The following is a 26233-nucleotide window of genomic DNA, read 5'->3' on the forward strand; positions in this document are numbered from 1 at the left end:
ACGGCGCTTCTCCACTTTTATTTCTATGGCGCTGACTGGCTTGCATTACCATGGAGATTAGACTGAATTTGAGTTAGCATTTAGCTTAGAGGACACTTTCAAACACTAACTTTTATCTAAAGTAAAATCTCGAAAGGTCAGTACATTCGTAGATGATTTCTAACTAGGCTGACCTAAGTGTGGTCGATGGGTTGACAGCTCATAATTTGTGATGTTTAATGGCTAATGCTAACGGCTATAGGAAAAATACATTGAGCAGGCTAACGGAAAGTATCCCAAACTAGCCTACTTGCTAACTGTCCACGAACGCCACCTCTACTTTTTATTTCTATGGCGCTGACTGGCTTGCGTTTCCATGGAGATCAACGCTGATAGGTCAGTTTAAAAAGACCTGACAGGGATACCCAAAATCCGCTAAAAATCATGCAAACATTATCCTACAACTGTCACCGCTATTACTGTTTTAAAGAGTATCCCAATCCCACTGAGAAAAAAAGCTTTGCCTCGCGGTGTAAACGATTGTGGATCTTAACCCGGTTTAAACGAGGACTGGCCCCACGTAGAGAAGAAACACATTCAAAACGGTTGAGGCCACACCACAACTCAAAGACGCGACTCACAAAAATGCAGTAAAAATTCAAAGTTGGAAAAACCTCTAGCGAGATAATCGTCTAAATGTGTGGCCATTTGAGACCAGCATGAAATGGTCCGAGCGTTCCCCGCAGCAGTGAAAACAAATTAGCTCTGATGGTTCCATAGACTCGGGCTGATTACTTACGAAGCCCCTGAGAATAAAAGCAGTGAACTCGACTACACCAACGCAGTAAACAACTCGCGTCAGCGGCCTGTGAGGAGACCGTGTTCGTATGCAGTTACAAAGCAATAAGAGAAAGCAACTGAATATTCAATGAAGGAAAGAACAGACAGGGCTCCACAATATGAGGAAAACATTTAAACAGATTAGGAATTAAAAACCACAAAACCGGCATCTTAACAAAGCTCATTGAGATGCTTATTTTTAGCTTTCTTTTTGCAAGACAAAAGGTATGAGTGCGCTTAGCATTTACCTTGCCATGTTTCAGCGTTAGGCTACTCTGTATAAGGTAATGCAATGATCATTAAAGGTGCATTATGGAACTTTTTATGTGAAAAAACAATGACATTTATGCTTATTTGACCTTGTAGTGACCCAGTGGCTGTATGAGTGGTCAGTATGGCGCATTTACCTTCCATCACAGCGGTTTCTAAGACGCTCCAGGATCAATTGTTTGGATGGTTTTCTCTGCTGACGCACCCTCTCGCCAGAAAACCGACAAAACAAGTGATCCTGGAGCGTTGTAGAGACCGCTGTGATGGAAAGTAAAGGCGCCATGCTGACCACTCAAACAGCCACTGGGTCACTACAAGGTCAAATACTCACAAATATCAGCTTTTTTCCACATAAAAAGTTGCATATTGTATTGTATTGTATTGTATTATAAGATTTTATTCGGACCATGAACAAAACATAAAAACATAAACTCATACGAACTCAAAACACAACCTGCCATGATCGTGGCAGTTCTGAGCTCAATATCAGATGTGCAGCTCAAGACATTTACGTTTTAGTACAAACAATTTTGTTTTACCTTTTGCACATTTTAAATGAGGCTGTCCGAAAAGGAGTGGGGGGAAGTAAACACTTATTAAGTCCCACCCCTTTTAAGTACTGTCAGTATCTTGTTCTATTTACTTTTTAGGCTTCCTTAAAACAATAATCTGAGCACTGTGATCTAAAACAAGTTGTCATATGCAGTGTGAAAACTCCCTACCGATCAACATCAGGTTTACAACAGCTGAACATGAAAAGTCAGAGATTTTCTTCCGATACTTAGAGAATATCCATTCGTTGTATTGATATTTAAACTGTCTGATATTTGGACATGGTTTGAGGTCTACGTGTCATTTATTCCATATTTTAGGACCACAAACGGACACACACAAACCTTTTCTGGATGTCCGGGGCAATTTTAAAGTGATCCAAGCCCCTTAAATGATATTTTCCTTCTCTTTCAGAAATCAACTGCTGAATCTTTAGAGGTCGTTGCTTGTTTTTAGCTTTGTACATTAATTGAGCAGTTTTAAACGTGTCTTGAAGTTTTAGAATCTTGGCTTAAATAAACAGTGGATTGGTGTGGTCTCGGTAACCAGCCCCTTTAATGCACCTTTAAGCAAAAGGCCACAATATTTCTACATTTTGCACACAAAAAAAGAAAAAAAAGAAAAAGAGAAACTTAAAAACATGCATAAGTTCAGCATTAGCCAAATCAGTTTCATGTGTTGTCCCTCATTTAGTGTTTCCATTGACCTTTCTTTTAGGTAACTTTTTCTTTGTTGCTTTGGTATTAATTGTTTAACTATTAATGCTATAATAGACAGACACATTTAATCCCACATTTGTGACACAATATGACTCATCACCATTAACTCGCTGGGGGCAACGGAGTCAGAAAATTGCTTCAGAAAACTCACACCGTTTACCGTACATTGCGTCTAAAGACATACATGGGTCGCCCTGCGTGGGTTTAACACAGTGTTGTGTTAAAGTCTGTTAAAGCGAAAGCAATTATGAGCTTTGATGAGAATTCTATTAGTCAGTGGAAAGAAACTCAGGACTTTTGTTCATACTCAGTCTTTAAGTTATGAGAAATCTGGTCATAAACTGTTTTCGTGCTCATTCTGCTCTATTCCAGTGTTAATTTTGACAACATATTTTAATTTAGTTTTAGTCTTTTGACTAAAATGTAATGTAATTTTAGTCGAGATTTAGTCGAAAAAATCTTTTCAATTTTAGTCTAGTTTTAGTCGACTGAAATTGCATGTCAATTTAGTCGACTAAATTTAAGACTAATTTAGTCGACTTTGCATCGATAATATTCATTATAATCATATTTAACCTCTTAACTCCCGCCTGAACCGAGAGCATTTTCTCCAGTTCAGCTTTACCCAAATCCTGTAGGCCAGTGTAACACCTCAGTTGAAAGACCTACAAAACTAAATTGATCTTTTTCCTCACATTATCAGATTTTTTTTCATCACTTTTTTTTGTTTTGTTGGGAAGTCATCTCATTTTTGTCAAATTTTCATGACTTTTTTGTCACTTTTTCGTCAAATTCTTATCACTTTTTTGTCCATTTTTTCTTAATTTTTCGTCAAATTTTTCTCACTTTTTTTTATCAATTTTTTGTCACTTTTTCGTCAGTTTTTTCTCAGTTTTTTCCACATTTTCATCCTTGTTTTCGTCTCAGTTTTGTTGCTATTTTCACACCTTTTTTCCCAGAAGCTTTTAGATTGGGGTAAAACTGGAGAAAAAGTGGTTCAGGTGGGAGTTAAGGGGTTAATCTTGTTCCTCTGCTTCATGGAGCTGCTCCACATGATAAAGCTCAGAGCGGCTCCAATAGCAGAGAATCTACATGATATGAGGCTCTTTCAGACGGTCATTTGTAGTTTAGTAGTAGATGATTTTAGTCTCTCCCTTTCATTTTTATTTAGTCTTATTTTAGTCGACTAAAATATCTGGACATTTTAGTCATAGTTTTAGTCTCATGAGAAAGTTTTAATTTAGTTTTAGTCCAATTTTAGTCATTCTTGTTACTTTCATCGAAGCTTCATCAATATTTCATGTCTTGAAAATGAGTTTCACCGTTTGGTTCCTCACCTCTGCACCCTGTACACTCTGGTCCAGGGGGGAACCAGCGCCAGGATGCGAGCCACCAGATCCACCAGGGCGCTGGGGGAGTAGCTCTTGTAGCGCCCCGTCTTCCACAGCTCGTACAGACCTGTCCCGCGGATCACCAGCGTCGGGTACAGCTTCAACCCGTCCGGCCTGAACGCTGGGTTCTCGAAAAACTCCTGCAGAAATGTAGAGAGAAATGGTAAGGACTAACATACTCTGGTCTTGTCTTTTTCTTTCTGGCTTGGACCCATCCTTCCATAATCCACACTGCGGGGACAAGATACATGTTTAGGTACGTCTTTGGTGCGTTCCAATGACTGGACCCCCAATTTCAAGGCTGCTGTGGAAGATGCTACTTCAAAAATGGCCTAATCCTGGTCTAAACTAAGGCAACAGCAACACAAATCAAGTTTAAAAGTGGAGTCAAGACGACATTTTCATTTTTTCATTGAAGATGGACAACTCCTGTACGACTGAGAGCCCACACAGACAAGACAAAATTAACAAAACATAATATCAGAATCTCAAATCATGGGACCTTTTAACCAATACTGTGACAGTTTGGAGAAGCACTATAGAGTAGCATTCATTAATTGTTTACGCTGGGTATGTGGAGATTAATAAAATGGAGTTGCCATTTTTGTCCGTAATATCTGTGACCGGGTTTTGCCCTGATCATTTTTAGAGCGGGACAGCAAAATTCCCTTATTGGCTGAAATTAGACAGTCATTCCCACAGTAAATCACGAGTCACGTAATCAGGATAATTGTCTTCAGTCTCGTGCAGAAATGGAGAGAATCGGTCTTCATTTACTCCCGCAGCAGCGAATTCAAAATGTATTTTTAACTTCAATATGCAAGAATTTAACAAACACCTTTCAAATTCCGTGGACACTGTGGAGAAGGAGGTGGACATGAAGAGGGTCTTGTTGTCGTTTACTGCTCAAAGTTTTGTGATCTTTCAAACTCCCCCACATGTTTTGTCACTCCTGCCAATGCACGTGTGGAAGAGATAAACCTTAGCGCCAACACCATTCAGCTACTCAGCTCCACTTTCTGTCCACTGTCATTAGTTTTGTTTCCTCTGCCCACTGACACAACTGAAAACAGCCTAATTAAACCAAACTCCAATATTTAAATTAACAAAAAGAGCTAAAATATAAAATTATGCTTTAACGTGCAACCAATGGAAATATGTTAAATCAATGTTTACTGAAATTTTGATGAAAGAATCTTGAATATTTAAAAACTTCTGGTCATTTCTCTTTTGAGGTCACACTGACCTCCATTCGTTTCAATGGAATGGGCGGGACTAAAGAGAGATGCTGATTTTGAACGAGAAACCGCTGTAAAGGTTATTGACGGAAGTGAGCGGGGGAAGTCTTTAGGAGTTACTGCGCGGACGTTTTGCTCCTCGTATCATTACGCCTCACAATATAGTCCCCCTTTTTATCTGCTTATAAAATCGACATGTTACATTTCTGTGTAAATATACTTCGCATGAAAACACTTCACGTAACTTTATTTAAATAGGGAACACGTGGAAGAGCTTGGCAGCTTCTATCGTGAGCTTTTTTGGAGCTATGTGACATGTGGGAGAGGCTGCGTATGTGCTCCGTTTGCCTGGCAGAGCGCACGGACAAAGACCAGACGGGGATATATTAACTCGGCTAAAGTGAGGTAAGAACATGTCTCAGTATGTAAAAACGGTGGCCTGTTCCTTTAAAGGTTAAACTCTACTAATTCACAAAATGTCAGTGTTTTTAGTTTGGAGAAGCACTATAGAATAGCATTCATTAATTGTTTACGCTGAAGTCTAAAGCAGCACATATAGTATACAGAGTGTAAAAGAGCAATACATCTGGAGATGAACTTGCACTAAACCAGGACAAAACAAGGACAATTTCAGGAAAAATCACGCACAAAACAGGATGTCTACATTGAGAATGAGAATCAGAAAAAAAATCATGTATGACCGTGGTGGCTCTGTGGTTGGCGTGGGGCATCGATGGGGCAGCTATGATTTTCCATTCTGCTCCAGCCGCCGTCTGTCTCAGTGAAAACCATGACGATTAGGGACGCTCGCTCACTCTCCAAAATAGGCCACTTTATTTGTAACTCATAATCCCTCCTCTCCTTCACGGCTCACAATCCCGCCCGGGCTCAAACCAAAGGAGGCGCAGAAGCTATATTCTCAGATAGAGACAGAAGAGGAGATTGTACACCTGCCGCCACCTTGTATAGAGTAAAATAGCTCCCAACGGTCGGTGAAGAGGAACCCAGTTAAGGAAGCCAACCCCCCCCGGGATATAAAGCGCCTGTCCCTGGCAGATAAGTGAGACAAGATCGGGGAACGGGGAGGAAGTTGTAATCGAATTTCATTATCGGGGCGAGAGTGATGGACGCGGGGAGCATGCAAACGCGCCTCGCCACTGCCCCCTGCCTGCTGTGAGGCCACAACCTGCTGCACATTAGGCGGCTAATGGGCTGTGGTCGGGCCAAGACACACATGACGGAAAGGCGGAAAGTTATGCTAAAACATTCGGCAAACATGGATTCCCATCTTGTCTACAGTCGTTTAATGTCTTATATCTTTTTCTTTTTATCAACTTGGACGCACAAAAAAGGTCACTTGCTCGGATGTTAGGTTGCTTTGATTACAAAACACATCATGGGCCTGATCTTGTGTGTCTAAATAGCTAAATAGCCTTCCCACGCAGACAGTAGCGGAACCTTTTGCGTTTAGTAGGAGAGCACTTAAGTGGGAAAAACGTGTGGTGGACAAACACCCATGGCCGATGGCGACGCTATGTGCAACAGCCTTTTTCTAGACCAGGGGTAGGCAACGTCAGGCCCGGGGCCAAATCCGGCCCTCCAGCACAGAACCTTTGGCCCACAATCAATATTATTTGGATCAAATACCTGTTAAAGTACTCTAAAAATGAGAGAAATAGTCAATGATTCTGTTGGCGATTTGTACACAAGCCACGACTTTCTCCGAGCTGCGGCTGCAGACATGTTTTTTTTAATTTTTTGATCTGAATTTATTTATTGTTATAAACGTTTATTTTATGAAACAGAACGACTGTTTTGGCACTTTTACAGGCGTTACTATCATCACAAAAAAAGAAAAAAAAATCACCTCAGCGTGAGCTCGAAAGCCGTGCCGAAAGTCGGTCAGAGCCCGGTGTCCGAACACCAGCAGATTGAGCGACGACATCTGCTAAAAGTTTGCGAAACTCCGGGAATAAAGTATTTCTGTGATAAAGACCAAACTCAGAGACAGTTGGAATATTTATGGATAAAAACGAGTCAGATGCGCTTTTACTTCACATGGATTTTACATGAATGGCTTGGATTATTCGAGAGGAAGCTGTCGGTCATTTAACAGCTGAAGCTAAAGGTTAGCAGCTAACGTTAGCATCTTTTCACCGTAACCGTTTATATTTAGGTCGTTTATTCATGAGAAACACAAACACACGACTGAAACAGCTGATTTACTTCAGTCGTGTTTAGTTCAAAGACCCGTCTCTGTCAGGCTTTTCTGCGACTCTCGCAATGCATTGTGGTCTATATTGACCCGTTTAGTGACCATCGATGCTCACTACTTTTCCAGATGCATTGTGGGAAATTTCGAGTGGACTACTTTTTTCTCACTGGGGATTCGGACACCCCTACAAAATGTGACCACTATATAGTCACTATATAGGGGATAGTGTGGACATTCGGATACAGCCAGTGTCTTTTTATAGTGTATTTTTTAAATGTCCTTGCAAAACATCCCACTTGGTCATATATAATGTAAAACAGTGATTCTCAACTGGTGGGTCGGGACTCAAAAGTGGGTTGTGAGCCTACAGGGGACTTTTTTTTCAATATTTTCCATCTGAAACTACACGGAAACACACTGGAGTCTGTTAAAATTAATAATATTGGGTTGTTTTGATCTTAATTTCAGTCTTAAAGGAATAGGCCACCGTTTTTACATACTGAGATATGTTCTTACCGCGCAGTAATCTTCACTTTACTGCGCGGATGCCAAACTACTCCTGGTATTATTACGCCTTACAATATAGTCCCCCCTTTTATCCGCTTAGAAAATCCACATTGTTTAATTTTGTGTAATTATACTTTGTAGTGGAGCACTTCACGTAACCATATTTAAATAGGGAAAACGTGGAAGAGCTTGGTAGCTTCTATCTTGACCTGTTTTGGAGCTATAGAGGAGAGAGGGAGAGGCTAAATGCTAACGCCGTCTGCGCTGTGTTTACGTGACTGAAGGCACGGGGGAAGATCAGACAGGTCCTAAAGAACTCGTCAAAGCTCAGGTAAGAACATATCTCAGTATGTAAAAACGGTGGCTTATTCCTTTAAGGCGTCAGGCAGTGTATTTGAATATTGGATAATAATTTATTCTTGAAAATATGGAATTGCAATTTTTGGAAAGAATTGCAAATGAGATTTTCTTTAGAAATGTTGATTACGTTGGCAGAGTCCTTTCCTAAACCAACAACACTTGACTTAATGCTGACATCTTGAATTGCATCTCGTCCTTTTCTTCTTGTTTGAACTTGCTTGAAGTACAGGTTCTATTTCATTTATCCCTGCCTAATACCGACGGCCTTTGTGATCTTCCGGTCCAACGAGCAAACACGCCTTGTAAATTCATCCACGAACCACAGGTCTGAATTCATTTAAATGCCACTTATACATACTAACGGTCTGGGATTGTATCTTCTGTCGCCCATTTTCAGAGGAGCGTCATGCATTACGGATGGCGAAAAGTCCCGCAATGCTTAGTTTAGTTCCCGGTGTGAAGACGACTTTTAAAGCGCTGCATATTTCCGCCCTCCCTCACTAGAAAGAGATCTGTCATGGAAGATTAGATTTGATGAGGAGGAGCAGAGGGGCGCTATCTTGTGGAAGTGTCATAGCGATAAGAGAGGGGAGAGGGAGAGGCGGCGGTGAAGCCACGGTGGAGGGGAAATAGATGGCGAGACGATCGGGATGAGGGGGACGCAAAGAGTGGGAAGTTATGGCAGAGGGAAGAAAGCAATGATGGACATGATTTAAAGGGGGGTATTATGCAAAATGGACTTTTTCAAGCTTTCCATCATGTTATCATGTCATTCCCTCATTAAAAACATGCCTGAAGTGTTGCCTTGGCACATTCACGTATTTTTGAGTAATCTGTAAAAACTCTGATGGCGGCCATTTTAGGGATAGGTTTGCCTGAGTCCTCCTAGGAACGCCCCCACCTCCTGGAGACGCCTCCGAGCTTTCGTCACCAGCCGAGTAACCAACCACTGGGGCGTGTCGGAAAGGGTCAGAGGTTCTTAAAGAGACAGAGGCCTATTTCAAGACATTCACTACAGCCATTTTGAGAGAGACATTTTATACAAGGCAGTTATTCTGATTTACTGCATTTACAGACCAACAGAAGGTGTGGTCATCATTGTAGTGTGATATAGACTGGAGCTATGGGACTGAAAAAAGCAGAACACCCCCTCTTTAAAAAATAAATAAAAAAAAATCTGAATTACAAAACAAAACTATACCCTTTGGCTGAAAAAGTATACACCTTACAGCACTTACAAAACTGACCTCAAAATTTCAGATGCGGAAAGGGCTGACCCATTTTGGAAAATATTTAGATAAAAGGTTTTCTGGTCCATAGGCTTTATTAGATTTCATTTCATGAATTAATCACGGAGCCCCAACAGTATACAATAGTTAATGAAGTCTATTTCAACCTGGATAGACTCAACCAGACAAAAGCAACAATTAGAAAGGTTTTTTGGCATTTGTAGTGTATATATTTTTGGCGATCAAACCTCGTCAGTAGATCATCAGATATATGAATTAAATTTAGCATGGATGGGGCGGGTCAAAAAATGCCGGTCGCGGCCACACTATGTCTCCGTACGCGCATTCATTGAATTCAGTCACAACTTATTCCGCCGTCTTTACAGCAGGTTTTTGGCGTAAATATACGTCGGATTTTCATAAAACAAGCAGCGTTTTGCAGCTTGTGATCCAGAGAACGCTTTTGTGGAGCTCATGTCTCCTGTTTTCCACCGTATGTGCGACTTTGTGTGACTTCGCGTTAGGCCGACCTCTGCTCTCTTCCTCTCTCCCTCTTGCCCAGCGCTCTTCGGAGGGAGAGAGAGAGAGAGAGAGAGCGCGATGGTATGACACGCCGGTGCTGTTCATACGGATCATATTTGTAACGTGTAATATTTACTGGTTGCGGGGCGGGCTGTAAAAATAGAACAACGTTGCGGGGCGGGCTGGGTCGGGTTTAGGGCTGAAACAACTAAACGATTAATCGACAACTAATCGATTACTGAAATAGTTGTCAACTATTTCAGTAATCGATTAATCGTTTTCTAGTGAACACAGACTAAAATAGAGCAAAAATGACATGACAATTATGTATTTTGGATGAAAACCTACTTTGTTTTTAAAGTGAGGGTCTGCAGTGTTTTGTACATTGTAAATTTCCTAAATATCTGTCTTTGCCTCGTCCAATCAGAAAGCAGAATTAGCACAAAGAGCCTCCTACAAATGTTTACTTTAAGTTTACTCCATCAACATGTCCTCAAGCGGCGCCACTTCAGCTTTAAGTGGTCAAAAAATTGAAAAAATACAATTCCCATGCACCTTTCACAGCCAAGCGATTAATCGATTAATCTTGAAAATAATCGGTAGATAAATCGATTATCAAAATAATCGTTAGTTGCAGCCCTAGTCGGGTTAGAACCCGCTCCAAATGCGGGACCCGCGGGTTGGAAAAAAAACCTGACCCGCGCATCACTAGTGTGCAGGTTAGAGTTGGAGAGGTCTTCCCCTGGAGCCTGGACACTGAGAAGGATGCAGCAGGGACAGCCGTAGATGGAAGAGGTGGAGACGGGGTGGAGGTGGATCGCGGCACAGCTGGGAAGCGAACAAACCATGGAATGCCGGCGGCTTAAAAGGAGAACCGAGGGCGACGATTGGCTGCTACGAAAGTGTGGCTCTGTGCTGATGGGCCGAGGTGAAGGTGTGATCCTTACGGGCGCGGTCATTGGCTGGAGGTAGGTGGTCTCCCAGGTTGAATTGATGCCAAGGCTTCATTATTGGTTAAATTAAGTGCTTATAGCAGGCATGAAGTGAATTAACAAGTCCCTGCTCATCCAGAAAACCCTTGCAGACAGGTCCAACCAACATTTTCTATAACCTAAACGCCCTACGCTGACATAAAAGTGAACAGTAATATGTGGAAAACTGTGAAATAAAAAGTTTCTCTACGTGAGCTCACCAGTCAGCAGTGGCAGCAAAGGGCAGACGCCGAAAAGAACTGTCTAAATCGAAACTGTCTGTGGGCAAAACTGCAAAACTGCAAAAAAAAAAAAGCAAATTGCTGTAGATAAGAATATGGTGGGAGTTACACAAACAAATGAGGACAAAGCCAAGGGCAGAAATAAACAAACCAGATGGAGAGAACATGTTTGGACTCAGCAATGCAGGAACAGAAAGAATTTAACTTTGCCTGTTTCCAAGCGACGCCGACGGACAAAACCCACTGCTGACACAGGGTGGGAAAAGTTGTAAAGACGTTCGTACAACACTCATCATGACTGAGTTGATTCGATTGATTAATTTGCACGGTGTGAGCTTATTGTGAACTGCTCTTTATACCAGGGCTGCAACTAACGATTATTTTGTAATTGACTAATCTATCGACTATTTGTACGATTAACCGATTAGTCGCTTGGCTATGAATGGTGTAGGAAAATGTAATATTTTCAATTTTTTTATCACATGAAGCTAAAGTGGATCCGCCTGAGGACGTGTTGATGGAGTAAACGTAAAGTAAATGTTTGTCGGAGGCTCTTGATGCTAATTCTGCTTCTGATTGGATGAAAAAAGGGCCTATTCTGACTAATTTGTTTGTTGCTTTGTTTTACTATGTGAATGTTCTTTTGTTTTTATCTGATTTTATTCTTCTGTTGTAGTACGGTACTTTGAGGTTTCATTGAAATGTAAAGTGCAACATAAATAAAATGTATTATTATTATTAAATGGTAAATGGTCTCAACTTATATAGCGCTTTTCCACCTACATTAGGCACTCAAAGCGCTTTACAGCAAGGATCCACTCACCCATTCATACTCTCATTCATACACCAATGTACGCAGACACTGGGGGCAATGTGGGTGAAGTGTCTTGCCCAAGGACACAACGACAATGTGCACTTTCAGGAGGTGGGATTCGAACCCCCGACCTACCGATCATGAGACGACCCTCTCTACCATCCATGACACAAACCGATTCATGAAATTTACAATGTACAAAGTGCACTACATACACTTGCTATAAAGACAAAGCAGGTTTCCATCAAAAATATTAAATTTTCATGTAATTTTTGCTCTATTTGAGTCTGTGTGAACCAGAAAACGATTAATCGATTACTCAAATAGTTGTCGACTATTTCAATAATCGATAATCCATTCATCCATCTATCCATCTTCTTCCACTTTTCCGTTTCCGGGTCGTGGGGGCAGCTGTTGGAGCCGCCCAAATCACATTGCACCAGCCCACTATGGCTCCTCCTGCAGGTGGTGGGTCCACAGAAGGACGGCCTCACGATTAACCGGGCCTGTTGGTCTCTCATAAGGGGCTTCTGAACCGTTCTTTGTCTGACCCGTCACCTATAGGACCTGTTTGCCCTGGGAGACCCTACCAGGGGCACGAAGCCCCCGACAACAGAGCTCCCAGGATCATTCGGGTCCTCAAACCCCTCCACCACGATAAGGTGGCGGCTCCAGGAGGGATCGATTAGTCGTCGATAAATCGATTAGTTGTTTCAGCCCTACTTTATACATGATTCAATCAATCAATCAAATTTGATTTGTATAGCGCCCAACAACAACCAGAAGGTGCCCAGAGCGCTTTCCAGGATAAAAACAAGAATCACAGTAGACAGCAATAAATACAAAAACACATAAAAACAGCAGTCGAGTCGGTGGCTCTGTATCGAAGGCTTTTCTGAAAAAATGTGTCTTCAACTGTGATTTAAAAACACTCAACTCAGTGATGTTTCGAAGCTGTACCGGAAGTGCGTTCCACAGCTTTGGGCCTTGCGCGGCAAATGACCGGTTGCCCGATTGCCCTTTAGATGTTTTTTTTTCTCCATGATTTGAAATATTCAAAGCTGAGCGATGGCTGTTTTGTAACCTGTGATCATGTGTGTGATGTGGCCTGAATTTCTACCGGGCTCAGTCAAAAAGAAAGGGGCTTACTTTTTAAAATCTCTGTCTACATCATGTTTCTCAAATACAAAATGCATCCGATTACATGTTTAATAGAGCGAAATATGTAACATCTCTCAAGTCTCATTAACAATAGAGTGTTTCTACTTATTAATGCACAACTATGCACATACACTGCAAAAGGTAATTAACTAGATTAGTATAAACATCTCAATTAGAGCATAATAATCCAAATTTTAGTTGTTTTGACTAGTTAAGAAGTTCTTGGGCATTTTTCCTAGATTATTTCACTTGTTCGTCCTTATTTCAGGTAATTTTCTTTGCCAAAGGGGGGTAAGAAAAACGGTCTGATCTCATTGGCAATTTTACTTTCTTATTTCAAGCGAGATTTACCCGAGAACTGGTCTGAAAAGTCCTCAAACAAGCAAAGTAAACTTGGTCCGATCAGGAAAAATGTCTTAATTAGCGAAAAACGCTCAAAACAAGATACATTTCCTCAATTCAAGTCATTTAAGACAATGCTTGATATCTACTTTTTGCACTTACGCACTTTATGGACTAACTTCCGTACAGAAAAGGAAATGAGTTGGTGCGAGTGGCTACGAAACCACACTTTTGAGGGTGAGAAAATGGCAGGCCAAATCCTAGTGAGACATCGGTTTGAAACACAAAGAGCCACAATCGATGCCAACCTGCCGCCGCACTCCATCTTAAGGACGTTATTGTGCAGAAGCATTCAGGGAAAGGTAATGAAATGGATCCGAGCAGAGACACGCGCGCCCTCCACCAAACTAAATCCAGCGAGGGACGGTATAAAGAACAAGAGCGCTGACGGGACAGGACGACAGGCCGACGAGGACATCAGTATAAGCAAACCGAGCTACGACTGAGTTAAGAGCCAGTCCACTGTATTTATATTGAATGTGGCTCTATAAATGCAGAGCGGAGGGAAGCCTAACCTTTCTACTGCTCTACTACAGTAAGAATCTGGGTTGGATGATATTGATAAATGAACATCTTAATAAATATCATTTGCATTATTACTCAGATCTCCTAATCTAAAATCTCCCACTTAAAAATGCCACAATTCAATCAGACTGCATATTGATAGCTGCATATTTTGGTCATTGAGGCGAAACCTGGACAAATGCTGGCCTAGTCTTTAATTGTTTATTGATATTTCCTTTCATGAAGAGGGTGTTTTCTGCCTGAATAACACGGAGAACAAAGTGAAGCTGCCGCGGGGCTTTTTAATAAGAACATGATTCTTCAAAGTGGAAAAAAGACCCGGTTTCTTTTATTTAATGACAATGTTTTATAACACACGAGTGGCCACTAGCAATGAGGTATTCGCTTACATTCAGACGAGAAACTTTTCAAACTTTTAAAGAGGGGGTATTCTGCTTTTTTCAATCACATAGCACCAGTCTATATCACACTACAATGATGAGCAAACCTTCTGTTGGTCTGTAAATGCAGTAAATTAGAAAAACTGCCTTGTATAAAATTGCTCTCTCAAAATGGCTGTAGTGAATGTCTTGAAATAGGCCTCTGTCTCTTTAATCTCTTAACTCCCGCCTGAACCGAGAGGATCTTTTTCCTCACGTCATCAGATTTTTTTCCCATCATTTTTCAACTTATTTCTGTAACTTTTTGGTAATTTTTTTTTGTAATTTTTTCGTCAAATTTTTGTATTTTTTTTGTCAAATTTTTAGCACATTTTTGCCATTTTTTTTGTCACATTTCTGTTTTTTTTTTGTCACATTTTTGTCATTTTTTCTTCCATTTTTTGTCAATTTCTTGTGACATTTTTGCCACTTTTTCATACATTTTTCGTCACTTTTTTGTCACATTTCCATCATTGTTTTTGTCTCAGTTTTGTTGCTCTTTTCACAACTTTTGTCCAGAAGCTTTTGGACTGGGGTAAAGCCAAACTGGAGAAAATATGCTCTAAAATGTCTCTCTCAAAATGGCTGTAGTGAATGTCTTGAAATAGGCCTCTGTCTCTTTAAGAACCTCTGAGCCTTTAGACACGCCCCCTCCACACGCTGTCTGTGGCATCAGTGGGGAGGGGGTTCTGCTGAGGAGCAGTGGTTGGTTACTCGGCTGGTGACGAAAGCTCGGAGGCGTCTCCAGGAGGTGGGGGCGTTCCTAGGAGGACTCAGGCAAACCTATCCCTAAAATGGCCGCCATCAGAGTTTTTACAGATTACTCAAAAATACGTGAATGTGCCAAGGCAACACATCAGGCATGTTTTTAATGAGGGAACGACATAATAACATGATGTAAAGCTTGAAAAAGTCGACTTTGCATTATACCCCCCCTTTAAGACTTTTAAGATGGATCATAATGTTGCATCTGAATACTTTGGAGATTATGAGTAGACCCCACTCTACACTGTGATCCAGAATTCTTCTTCTCCTTCTTTCGTCTTTAAGCAAAGGCAATCAACAAACACACAATGCCTTCCCATTTTGTGGAAGCTCAAGTCGCCTCTGAACCGTTTGAAAATGTCATGGCGACTTGAAGAAGACAATCACGTTTCAAAGAGGACACTTTCACTGGCCCATGTTAGAACTGTCTGGTATGTAACAGTGAATGGTCACAGGGGCATAATTCTATCACTCAGTAAACCAGGTCAAAACATCTGGAATCAGAGGGGGGCGATAGGACGATAGAAGTAAGAAATCGGGATCTTCATATCGCGATTCAGTGTTTGTTTTTTAATCTAATGCAGCTCGATGCTCAAATACAGACACTTCTCGCCACTCACTGCTTCTGCTGCTCGGTCTCGTCAAGCTCCGAGTGAGTGACAAAGGGAATTTAAGATATCACAGTGAAGAAAAGGCGATATACAGAGACTTTGACCCAAAACCAGCCGGCGTAAACTGGATTTTCACAGATAAAAGTAAAAGCCTATCCTTTCAGTCTCTACCACCTTGAACAATATTAAAGAATCCGGGCGGCGGAAGATTCTGTTTTATAATATGTTGTTTCATCACAAGAGCAAAACATAGGCAAAATCGCCTGCGACACCAAACATGCTCCTAATGATCAGCGAGACACTGACAAGTCTTTTTGCAGTAGATTTTCAAACTGAAAACACATTGAGGAAGAAAGAAGAAGGAAGAAGAAGGAAGATGAAGGAAGAAGAAAGAAAGAAGAAGAAATAAAGAAGAAGGAAGGAAGGAAGGAAAGAAAGAAGGACGAACTAGAAAGAAGAAGGAAGAAGGAGGAAGAAGAAAGATGGAAAAAAAAAAGAAAAAAGAAGAAAGAAAGAAGAAATGGAGGAAGGAAGGAAGGAAAGAAAGGAAGGAAGGAAAAGAAGGAAGAAAGAAAGAAGAAGAAATAAAGAAGAAGGAAGGAAGGAAGGAAAGAAAGAAAGAAGGACGAACTAGAAAGAAGAAAGAAGAAGAAGGAAGAAAGAAGAAAGAAGAAAGAAGAAAGAAGAAAGAAGAAAGAAGAAATGGAGGAAGGAAGGAAGGAAGGAAAGGAAGGAAGAAAGAAGGACGAAGTAGAAAGAAGAAAGAAGAAGAAAAAGAAGGAGAACGAAGGAGGAGGAGGAGAAGGAGAAGAAGAAGATTATGCTTGGCTACCTGTATTGACAGCAAGCAGCAATGTCCTGCTCCCAGAAAACTTACGAATCCGAGGAGAGGCGAGACAAAAAAACATAAATGCTTGTATTTTTTTCTATTTCTTGGGTGAAACGCGAGGCAGTACGGCTTCAATTGAAGGGTTCTCTATCAAATCTCACGATTGCAACACATTCAAACAACCATTTAAAGAACCATCAACATGCCATTCTTTCTTTGCTGGTTTAATTTTCTTTTCACAAAGTACGTTCTGCTGACAACTGAAGTCACGACAGCAGATTTGCCTCACTCCGGAGCCCCCCCCCCCCCACGCCGGCTTTTTTTTTCCAAACAACCGAGGTCGCCTCTCCGCCATGTCTCCTAATTACTACTATTTTTAATTCTTTTGATTGGATTTATCAGCAGCAAAACAGACTAAAACGAGTGGAAGCAGCGTGCGGCCTCCCACCGCGCGCTCATCTACATCCTGCCGTTGGACTCGTTGAAAAAAAGCAGTCACATATGATTCTGTGCGCTCATAATTATTACATTGATATTTCCAATCAGGGCTCACTGTTGAGACACATCTGAGAGGACTCTGTGCTGGCACGCGTCGCAGCTTGGTCTAATATATTCTCGCTCTTCCATCGCTATTTTCAGAACTTGTGGAGCGGCACTTGTTGCTCCACCGCTGTGAAATGGGTAATAGTGACGAACGAGGAAAGATGCATCATCAGGTGCAGTACAGCAACATGAAGAAACTGTTTTTAATAAAGTAAAGTAACTTCTAAGAGAAATGTAGGATCTGCCACGTCTGCACGAGGAATTTGATTTCGGAGAAACCATAAAGGTTCATGGGCAGGAATTTCATGTGAAAAATGTATGGAACTGGCACACTTTCTACCACAAACTCAGCTTCATTGTAATTAAAGTGGGGGTGTTATGCAAAATCGACTTTTTCAAGCTTTCCATCATGTTATTCTGTCATTCCCTCATTAAAAACATGCCTGAAGTGTTGCCTTGGCACATTCACGTATTTCTGAGTAATCTGTAAAAACTCTGATGGCGGCCATTTTAGGGATAGGTTTGCCTGAGTCCTCCTAGGAACGCCCCCACCTCCTGGAGACGCCTCCGAGCTTTCGTCACCAGCCGAGTAACCGACCACTGCTCCTCAGCAGAACCCCCTCCCCACTGATGCCACAGACAGCGTGTGGGAAAGGGTCAGAGGTTCTTCACCCCTTAACTCCCACCTGAACCGAGCACATTTTCTCCAGTTTGGCTTTACCCCAGTCCAAAAGCTTCTGGACAAAAGTTGTGAAAATAGCAACAAAACTGAGACATGTGAGAAATGTGACAAAAAAGTGACAAAAAATTTATGAAAAAGTGGCAAAAATGTCACAAGAAATTGACAAAAAATGGAAGAAAAAATGACAAAAATGTGACAGAAAAATGACAAAAATTTGACAAAAAAATGACAAAAATTTGACAAAAAATGTCAAAAAAAAAGACAAAAAAGTTACAAAAATGAGTTGAAAAATGACGGGAAAAAAATCTGATGACGTGAGGAAAAAGATCCTCTCGGTTCAGGCGGGAGTTAAGAGGTTAAAGAGACAGAGGCCTATTTCAAGACATTCACTATAGCCATTTTGAGAGAGCAATTTTATACAAGGCGGTTATTCTAATTTACTGCATTTACAGACCAACAGAAGGTTTGCTCATCATTGTAGTGTGATATAGACTGGTGCTATGGGACTGAAAAAAGCAGAATACCCCCTCTTTAACTAATAATTATTTGTGGTGTTACTGTTAGCTTCATGATAGGATCAGTAATTCCAGAGAGTTAAACCAAAACCAGGTCAAAACAGCCAAAATGTGACAAAGCAAACAAACTTCACAACAGCTTAACAACCATAGATTTATTTGCTGCCCTCTTCTTTAGAATACAATAATCAGGTCACATGAACACAACCTACTCTTACGTTCTCGTCCGCCCCGATCCTGAGGAAACAAGGCGGCCAATAATGACTTTTCTTCAACACTGACACTATTTGAGTACACACATAATCTCCATTACCCATAAGCTTTGACTGAGACCCACAGAGTATAATGACCTAAATCACAGTAATAACAGAGTTAGCATGGAAAAATGCATGAACGCCGACGTCCCAAGAGCCTTTCTGTGATGAATAATACAAACAGGCAAGACACACCAGCGAGGCAGGTTTCCCGAGAAGTGAATTAAAACGTGTCCGCCTCAGTTGTCGACACTATCGCGGCAAGGCTTAAATTTATTCCATTAAAAAATAAAACATGCAGCAGCCCCAGAGGAATAAAGTTCTATGTATGTCAGTAGAGAGTGAGTTCTGAAAACGTGTCCACCCAAAAAAACAAAACAACAACTATTTCTCTCTTTTTGTTTTTTTACTTGACCCAATAAAGTATCCGTAAAGTATTTTCGAAACAGGATAAAACTAACAAATGAATAATCCCGAGGGCCTGTTCACACTTGTTAGGCTATTCAGACTTGGTTAATCTGCGTTAGTCATTGGTCCAGATCACGTTAACAGGGTGCAACAGCAAAGCACAAGCCAAACGGAGGCAGTAGGGAACAATGTCAGGAGATTCATATAACATTTGTCTTGGTCGTGTTATGAAGCCTAGGCGTTAATTCAACCTGGGAGCAGTGTTGTTTTTGGCCGCCCTTCTAGTTTTAGTTTTAGTCTTTTGGACAAAAATGCTTTAGGTTTAGTCACATTTTAGTGATTTCAAAATGTGATTAAAAAGGTTTTTGTCACGTTTTCGTCTGTTTCATTATAAGAAGCCATAATTAATTTCAATAAGTCTTGGAAATTGGGATAAATAATAGCTTCTATTGGCGTTTGACAAACAGATTACACCACGATAGGCTCTGGCAGAAGTGCTCGGCCGACTGTGAACAGGACTTTTCCCAAAAGCACCCGCTCTCCTCGTCCTCCGATCGTCGCTTCGGGATTTTTTTTAAATTTATTTTTTACCAACAGCGCTGTCTGCACATACGTAGCCGACCTCAACGTGCTTTCTGTGTTCAGACGCCACGGTATTGAAAACTGTCCTGAGAAACAATAAAGTCCCTGTGACCTGGATGTCAGACGCTCCGAGGAGGATGTGCGCGAGCAGTGACTGCACGCCACGGGGAGAGAGAGAGAGAAAGAGGCGCATCATGAGCATCACGGCGCCGCTCCGGGTCACGTTTACCGTGTGTTCTCTCACTCCGCGCACAAACGATCTGACGAAAAACTTTCTCCCATTTTTGTCTTGTCTCGTCTCATTTACGTAAACGTCTCGTCATGTTCTCATCCCCAAAGACCTAATTTTAGCTCGTCATCGTTACGTTATCGTCATTAAAAAAAGGGGCGTCAACGAAAAGATATCGTTATCGTCTTCGTTGACGAAAACAACACTGCCTGGGAGAACAATTTCAGCACCACCTACCCCCCAATGATCATGTCCGCGAGGGTTACACTGTCACCTCAGCCTATCAGCACGGAGCAACACCTTCGTAGCAGTCAATCATCTTTTGCTTCCCAGATGTGCTGCGACCCACCTCCACCCTGTCTTCCATCTACGGCTGTCCCTGCTGCATCCTTCTCAGGCCTCCCGTACCACCACCAGTGTCCAGGCTCTGGGGAAGACATCTCCAACCTCCCAATACTTACTAAATCTGATGTCTACTGCCTGATTGCCAAAAATATACATACATGTATGTCAACAAACCTTACAAATCTGTTGAGTCTATCTAGGTTGAATCAATGTTGTTGATGAATCTGAGCAATATAGAAATATACACATTTAATCAGCCCTTTTTCAGCTTATCTATATTCAAACGACCAATAACATGCCTGTGCTAGATGTATGTGTTTTTGTGACTTCTATGGCATTTAATAGACAGTCACATTCATTAATTTTTTCCCATTTTTGACATTGGGCGTCGTTGAAGATCACACAAAAGGAGTAAACATGTACAGCCTACATTTACAATAATCCCGCAACAGAGAAAAAGGAATCTACAAAAGGTCCACCAAACAGCGCTTCAAGAGGACGTACTATTGACCTGAAGTGGGGGGGACATGAAGTGGGAAGAGGGCAGTCACAATAAAAAGGAAATTACAACTTGGCTCCACAACAAAGTCAACAGAACAGCGATCGGTCAAGTGGTTCATATGACAGTAGCGCCCACAAAGCTCCTTAAATGAAAAGAATATGGTGTTTTTCAAATCATACTGTAAATAAAAAACAACAGTATATTAAAAAAAATGGGTTAAAGCTGGATATCATCAGGACTAGGGCGACCTTTTTCCAAATTGCCAGCCAGATTTGCCTATTATTGTGCATGTTTTAGCTGAGAGGAGGAAGCCTGGCGTTCCCCACAAGTATAAAGCAGCCACAAACTCAACTTTAAATGCATCTACTCCGTGTGCTTTGAGACCAACACGGCTCTGACTTCAAACAAGAAACAGAAAAACATTTTTTGAATAAAACTTTTACTCTTCCTGCCGGTGATGGACAGCGTGTGGCCAAACCCGCTATTACGGCAAAGCAATTCTCCATTCAATTTCCACTTTTGCCAGATTTCTTTCCTCATCTGTCAAAGTGTCCGTACTGCGGGACGCCTGTCACAAAACGGCGCCGACGCGTGTTTGAGTCGCTCCACAGAAGAAAGCACTCTCCGTCACCGAGGCTGCGTCACCGGCTCACTGAGCGAGCCTGCACTTCTGATGAATGAGGCACAGGAAGTTTTACAAAGTTTCCCTCAATGACAGCAGTGTTTCTAATCTAGACCATATACGGGTTCTTACTTGTATGGCAAAACCTAAATGTAGTTATGCGTAATGATGACGTAACATTATTGATTGGTTGGAAGCTCTTCACAATTTTTTCTCAGTATATATAATGTAAACTACTCACAATGAACTGCTCGATGTCCCGTTCCATTCCCACGTTGGGCAGATCTGGCATCATGTGGGCGACTACTTTGAAACCCGCGTCTTTGGCCAAATGGAAGGATTCGCACACGGCCTTCACTGTGTGACCTCTGAGGGGAGACACAGGGGAACATCATGCCGACATCATGAACATGTTTTGGACAGAAAAATGACATTGTTGGTGACTAGCAGTGTCGAGATTAAGGGTGTATTCAGACCTGCACTGTTTGGTCCACTTTAAACGGATCAGGGTTCGTTTTGAACACTGGTCCGGATTTTTTATTCAGGTGTGAAAACAACAAACGAATCCTGTTGCGGATCAAAGAACCGGACCGAGACCCGCTTTTTCAGGTGGTCTCGGTCCGGCTTCCAAACGGACTCTGGTCCAGTTTGCTCCAGGTGTGAATATAAACCACTGTTGATCCGAAACAACTTTGGGATACATGCGCCTTTTTGGACAAGCCACCGTGAGAAAAGTTATCCCTTCGCGGCTGCTAACACATAACCCTAACCCATTGGATGGATACTACAAACAATGAGCCGTGGACAGACCTGGAGCCTCCTGGATGTTTGGGCAGATGCACAAACACAACTGCGTTCGTGTTTAGCGAGAAAATGAAGCCGACGGGCTTCGAGCGTCTCCTGGACAGCCGCGGTCGCAGCAGCGCGGTGTCAAAGTGGAAAAAACTTTGCCAAACTTAAATGAAAGTACGAGATGCATTAAAGAAGAGGAGGATCAAGACCAACAGTTTGTCCCGTGGACATAATGGAAACAAACAGCTCAGCAGACGACCCTTCGTCCACACAAAACTCCTCTTCCTCAGCTGCTCCTATGAAGCTGAGGTTAAGGGTCAGTGGTTTAGCCTCTCACGTTTCTTTTATTATCATAGTAAGCGTCAAATTTTCATTTTTATTTAATTTGTTGTGGTCCTTGCTGTCCAATGGGAGCCTCGATCGTCACACACGTGTTTACAAAATATAGTTCTCTTGCAAAAAGTACAGTCTAAACACGAACTGCACCAAACGGAAAAAAAAAAGTTCGCTTCTGATCCGGAACAAACAAGTGGAGCAAAGGACTTTTCTGGTCTGAATACACTCTAAGAGTATATTTACACGTTCATTGTGTCTACTTGTTACTAGCGTTACTTTCAAGGTTGATTTCATCAGACACTGGGACTAGAGATGTTGAATTATTTTACCAGGCTTTACATGTTTCAACCGCGATCTGCAGGTCGTCCTCAGTGTCACTTAGCTGACGGTCCTGAAAGGTCCATCAGACTGAAGCACTGACACCATCGACACAGGTGATGAAAGAGCTTTTCTCCTGTCCCACACCTGGAACACCCTTCTTCAGAGGTCACGCCCTCTGTCGCCCTAAGGATCCATTCCAGAAAGCTGGTAACTGGTATTTTTCCCACTTGAAAATTACGACTTTCGACCTCAGAGCATTCAAGCTGAATAAAGTTGTATGTAAACAAAACGGCTAATGCTACAACAGTTAGCTAAGAAGATGCTAACGTTACATGATTGTTTCAAAATATGCTAAAAAACATCATATTGAAGGCTCTGACCAAAAGTAACTTTCACTTTTCTGGTGCAGTGGTTGTGTTTTGTGCTCTCGCATTAGCTGCTCTCCTCCACTGGGGGTCGCCATTACTGTCTTCATCTCGTATTTGAACTCGGAGCTCTCTGGACAACTCCGAGTTTTGTGTTGTAACTTGTAAATACGAGTTCGAGCAGCGTTCCAAGGCTTTTTTCTCATTGGAGAGTTGTAAATTTACCAGTTGCCTGTTGCCTGGAACGCACCATAAGACCACAGGGCAGAAGGGGGCGTGGCCAGTCTTATGGAGCAATCAGGACCATCAGCCTGGCCACGTGTGATGGTCCTGATGAACAGCTCTTAAAGAGGGGGTATTATGCTTTTTTCAGTCCCATAGCACCAGTCTATATCACACTACAATGATGACCAAACCTTCTGTTGGTCTGTAAATGCAGCAAATTAGAATAACTGCCTTGTATAAAATGTCTCTCTCAAAATGGCTGTAGTGAATGTCTTGAAATAGGCCTCTGTCTCTTTAAGAACCTCTGAGCCTTTAGACACGCCCCCTCCACACGCTGTCTGTGGCATCAGTGGGGAGGGGGTTCTGCTGAGGAGCAGTGGTTGGTTACTCGGCTGATGACGAAAGCTCGGAGGCGTCTCCAGGAGGTGGGGGCGTTCCTAGGAGGACTCAGGCAAACCTATCCCTAAAATGGCCGCCGTCAGTTTTTACAGATTACTCAGAAATACGTGAATGTGCCAAGACAACACTTCAGCCGTGTTTTTAATGAGGGAATGACATAATAACATGATGGAAAGCTTGAAAAAGTCCATTTTGCATTACACCCCGTCTTTAAATGAAACTTAACCGGACGCTAGTGATACTTCTGAGGACGACCTGCAGATTGCGGCTGAAACATCAACATCTGTAATCCTAGTGTCTGACTAAATGAATCTTTAAAGTTATTCGGGTTACAGTATTAGTGGAATAAAATTGTCTTTTTGTTTAGTTAGCAATATTCTTCAAAATATGCTGTATATCACACTCCAGTAATCCACTGATAAATGAGACCTTGTCTGTCCCGCGCAGTCTGCCCCACTGACCTGTTAGTGTCCCGGGCTACGTCCTCGTACACGCTCTGGACTCCGATCTCGAGGCGAGTGCAGCCGTAGCCCAGCATGTCGCTCAGGTGGCGCTTCAGGCAGTAGTCCGGACGTGTCTCTATGGTGATCCCCACACACTTGGTATTACTGCGCTCGGAATACCTGAAAAACGCACAAACCACCGACATAGTATCTTTAATTTAGCTGGAAGGCCCGACATGAACGAGACAGATCATTTAACAACAACCATTTAGAGTTTGAACAGCTCATTATGCAAACACTAACCTCACATTAAAAAGGATACACTAATGTAGTGCAAGTATACAAGAAAAAACAACGTAACGCACTGCGGGTTAATGGGACATTAATGGGCATCTGAAGGAACACAAGTTAGAAGCCTGAAATCATCTTGTTAGAATTTGAGGAAAGTTCTGATGGATAAATGTGCAAATTCACTTCAGCTTCAGACAAACAAACTCCGGCACGTCAGTTTACCCGCGCTGAACGTGTCATTTGCAAATGGCCGTGTTCACAGACTAGAATTGGATATCGAAATCTCACACAGCAGGGGTCAACAGCAGTTTTGACGACACAATCCCAAACTCTAAGTATTCTGGCAACACTGGTACATTTAAATAAATAATAAAAGAAGATATTTCAAAATGCAAAATGGCTTCTCGAAGTTTTAAATTATATTATACTATGGACGAAAGTTGCTCCACCTAAAATGTCACTCTAATACAGGGGTGGCCAAATAGTCAGAGACCAAGAGCCGAAATTTTCAACCTTGATCCTGTGAAGAGCCACAAAGGCACCGACCATTAGCGAGATCCCCGGGGCGATAGTTTATTGTGATTAAATAGAATGTGACCGTTATATTTAATCACAATAAACTATAACTTCATGTCTTTTGCTTTTTTTTGTTCAATAATTGTGTTAGATTGAATGGTTTTACTCCTCACCAAGATTGAAATACATGAATATTAACTGAAATCTGCTCTGACTGAGACAGAATTAGATGTTTGTTTGTTTTTTATGCTGGGGTGTGTTTGTATGTGGGGCCCTGCCAACTGAGCCCCCTTCTCTGATCCGCCCCTGGCCTGTGCGCTCAGTGCCTGCAGCTTCGTCCTGACTGGACTGTGCAAAGAACGCACTCTAGGCTGCACAAAGTTCACAAACTTTAACCAGGAGCCTCTGGAGGATCTGAGAGTCTGTTTTAAGTTGTATTTGCACTTTATTAACTCTTCTTCTTGAACGCCGACTGTAGCAAGTGAATTTCTCCTTTGTGGAATCAATAAAGGTTTATCTTATCTTATTTTATTTGTTACAGTTACAGTCACATGTGGAAGAAAAGTCATGAATTTGCGTATTTCCGCGTTACGATGTCGCGCTTCGTATCATAAGCTACATAAGAGCTCCGCTTTTTTCCATTTCCTAATTTTGATCTTTTTCTGTGAATACGATTCCAAATTACATCAAATAAAGAGTAGCTGATCAGGAACCTGAAAAGCACAGAAGCTGATCCTAGTGCCACGATCTGCCTGACTGTTGTTCAACCTACATCCTGCTTTGAGTGAGGCTGCTGCACCTTTTACACGCCGCCTCGAAAAGGAGGGAGATACAGACTCTCATTCATGTAGAGATAGAAACAGGGTCTGTAGGACGATGGTTGGATTTTTGGTCAAAGACAGTTACAGTTTATGGGAAATATTTAACAACTATTTTGCAAAGAGCCGCATTGTATTAAACATATCCAATCATGCAAAGAGCCGCACTCTGATTGCCCACCCCTGCTCTAATATATTGTTACGTCCCATTTTAAACCAAACAAACCAGACTCTAACACAACTCTATGCGTGAGGAACAAATCATGCATTTTAAAGTGACTGAAAACACGATTTGTCCCAGTAATTAAAGAAAACATGAAATTATGCCAAGAAAACTGCCTGCAGATTTGGGCCACGCACTTCGTCACCTGGAAATGAAAGGGTTTCTGAGCCGGGAGAGACGTTCAGTAAAGCGTTTGAAGCCGAAGCTTGCGCCCCGAGGCCTCCACATACATAACAATTACTCAAACATGAAAAGAGAACA

The 26233-nt window shown here is 41.9% G+C and overlaps 1 protein-coding gene across 1 annotated transcript in view; it reads right to left on the minus strand.

The window, feature by feature from the left end:
* The window catches only part of elp3 (elongator acetyltransferase complex subunit 3), a 45249-nt gene that overhangs the window by 8930 nt on the left and 10086 nt on the right, over window positions 1-26233 (minus strand). Inside the window, exons 8-10 of the mRNA XM_079571815.1 lie at window positions 24143-24304; window positions 21485-21611; window positions 3698-3891 (exon numbers count right to left, since the gene is read on the minus strand). Of these exons, the coding sequence (XP_079427941.1) occupies window positions 3698-3891; window positions 21485-21611; window positions 24143-24304 (483 nt within the window). The remainder of the gene's footprint in view (window positions 1-3697; window positions 3892-21484; window positions 21612-24142; window positions 24305-26233) is intronic.

Source organism: Gobius niger, assembly GCF_951799975.1.
Source record: "Gobius niger genome assembly, chromosome: 15".
In the NCBI taxonomy this organism is placed as follows: domain Eukaryota; kingdom Metazoa; phylum Chordata; class Actinopteri; order Gobiiformes; family Gobiidae; genus Gobius; species Gobius niger.